A 2,811-nucleotide genomic window follows, 5' to 3' on the forward strand; every position below is an offset into this window, starting at 1 on the left:
TGTGTGTGTGTGTACGTGTGTGTTCATAAATATGTATTGCATTGGCCACGTATTTATCAACGTAAAAATGTATATTATTCTTTTATAATCTTAATATACAAATAAGTTGATTAAAATAATAAGGCTGTTGAATTTATATAATTTACTTGATAATATTGTGATGCATAAAACTACTGAATACATATAACTTACCTCATATTATCGTATAAACAATAATTATATAACAATAAAAAAAAAGAGAAAACTTTTATTCAGTAATTTAAAAAAATCACAAAAATTTTATTTAATCGTGGCATCTTAATTTAATTGGCGATGACTCTGGGATAAACAAACTCACACTCTCTTCTGTCATAAATTTATTTTCGAAGTGTTGTACAAGCACACGTAGTGTCAGAGTGCGTTATAATTTCCACTGCGCGAGACTTATACAAGTACGTAAGTATATCAATAATATGGATATGGCACGTTTAATTAATCACTATCGAGCATTTTACTTCCAATAAGAAAGTAACGCTATCATCTTGGAAAAATGTCTTGCATGTGTAAGTGTATCGATTACAGATGTCATAATATAACAACTTACTTAAGGTAAAGCTAATTTCATATGTCAATGTTGAATAAAGAAGGAATGATTCGGTGACAAGAACGATCGTGAATCAGTTCCTTAAAAACGATTATCATAAATAAGAATAAGCGTTTTATTTTAAGTTACAAAGAAATATACAGAAATTATATTTTCCCAACAAATAATGTCAGACGAAAATGCTTCGACATAAAGAAGTTAATTTTTATTCATCTAAAAATCATAAGTATGGAGAGATGATAAATGAAATCGATGAAATGTTCGTTAATATAACTTTTCTCGTTTAACAGCATTAATAAAGTTTATTATTATAATTATGTGATAATATATAAATTTATCGATTATTGCAAAAAGATTTTAAAATATGTCTTGTCAATATTAACAACTACGTATTGATATAACTATTTAGAGTAGCCATTTAATGAAGTTTGCCAATATCCCCGTGACGATAAGATTTCGTTTAATCCTAGAGCTTTGCGAGTCTTTAATCTATTCTACCTAAATACCATCGCGTCCGCGACATCTAAGTAAAAAATAAATCATCTGCAGCTAGAGCTGTCCATTTATTTGCTTGCGTGCTTCATTTAAATATTGGCATGACTATTCGCATACCAAAATACTGTATAAAGACAGCTGAGATAGGAAAATTTTTCCATAATAACTATATTTGTACGTAAATAATGCATGCTAAAATAGTTTAATAATATAAAGACATTTTTTTAATACTTCTTTGAGATGTAAATGTTAACATTACATGAGAAATTTGATGGAAAGAGTCTTTACGCACCTCAAATGTTGCATTTTGTTGAACAATATCGATTCAATTAAAATTTTAAAGCATATAAGAAATGCGAATATTAGCCCTTTTTTATTTTTACAATGATAAATGTAGACTTTTGTATAATTAGAAAAGGCTACGCTTTTTCACGCGTTAAATTTTAAATCTACATAAATTGAAGATGGAGCAACAAAATATCTTAAATATACATCAAAAAAAGTTTTGTATAATTTAAATATTCGACATGTTAAAAAAATTGCTGATTACAATAATAATGTAACAGAGAATAAAATATTCTGAAATGAAAAAATAACTTATTTACAATAAAAAATGTAGGGCCGTTTCCTGAAATATACGTGCATCTTCACTGTTTTATAAATAGAAGGAAAATGTGCTTTTGCTAAATTTTTTGATAACATACACATAACATTTTTGTACAAAAAACGATGACATTAAAGCACCAACAGATAAAGCAGTATTGATCAAACTAACTCCGCCACCTCATTTATCACATAGAAACCCTACATTAGAAATCCATGATCCTGTGAAACGAGAAACTAGCTTATCAATATACCTTTCAGTTAATTAATCAGATAAGATGCTTAACAAAAAATATGTTAACGCCTTAGTATAAAAATACAAGATAATAAAGAATAAAACATTTTTTGATGCGTAGTGTTATTATATTAAAGACTACGCGCGTCCCGAGTATGCGCATGATTAAATTGCACTTATAAGTTAATTAACACTAATGAAAGACAAATAAAACATACTTCTCATCCATTTTCTGGATGGTCTCACTCATCGACAGCGTTTTAGCTTCCAGCTTTGTAATCAGTTCTGTCTTATGCTTAAGTGAGCCTTCGCACTCCTGAAATAAATATTTATTGAGTACAGGCGAAAGAGACATACAATTATGATTGCCCAAATTTCTAAGTCAACCTGGAATAGCAATATGATATATATTGAATTGGAAATAATCTCCGCAATAATTAGCATATGATGATCTAAGAAACTTGTAATTTGTCATATGTAGAAAATGTGATATTTTCGCAAATATGATGTAACGAAATGTTTGATGGAATCTCCAGATTTCTTAAATCTGTATAGTTTTGTAAATAAATTTGCATCTATAATATCATCAATGATAGGAAAGTATACATAACAAATGTATATATTTAAAAAATCTTAGATTTCGAATTTACATTATAATTTTTAATAAGTTTCTTATTACAATAACAAATAAATAATTTATATTAAATACAATACATTACGAAAAATTGTCCTTTCTCTCTTTATATATTAATATTGCAAATATATTGACAAATTTTTCAAGACGCTCCATATATCACAATCAAAATTAGTTAATTAGAAAATTATGATCGATTATTTTTTTAAATAATAATGTGTGTGTGTGTGTGTGTGTGTGTGTGTGTGTGTGTGTGTGTGT

The 2,811-nt window shown here is 27.5% G+C and overlaps 1 protein-coding gene across 2 annotated transcripts in view; it reads right to left on the reverse strand.

Annotated features, from left to right (window-relative positions):
* Positions 1–2,811, reverse strand: part of LOC108751769 (RUN and FYVE domain-containing protein 2-like) — a 20,460-nt gene that overhangs the window by 9,294 nt on the left and 8,355 nt on the right. For both annotated transcript variants that reach the window (XM_018492171.1, XM_018492170.1), the window contains one exon: positions 2,135–2,232. In XM_018492171.1, coding sequence (XP_018347673.1) covers positions 2,135–2,232 — 98 coding nt within the window. The remainder of the gene's footprint in view (positions 1–2,134; positions 2,233–2,811) is intronic.

Source organism: Trachymyrmex septentrionalis, unplaced genomic scaffold (genome assembly GCF_001594115.1).
Source record: "Trachymyrmex septentrionalis isolate Tsep2-gDNA-1 unplaced genomic scaffold, Tsep1.0 scaffold51, whole genome shotgun sequence".
Classification (NCBI taxonomy): Eukaryota; Metazoa; Arthropoda; class Insecta; order Hymenoptera; family Formicidae; genus Trachymyrmex; species Trachymyrmex septentrionalis.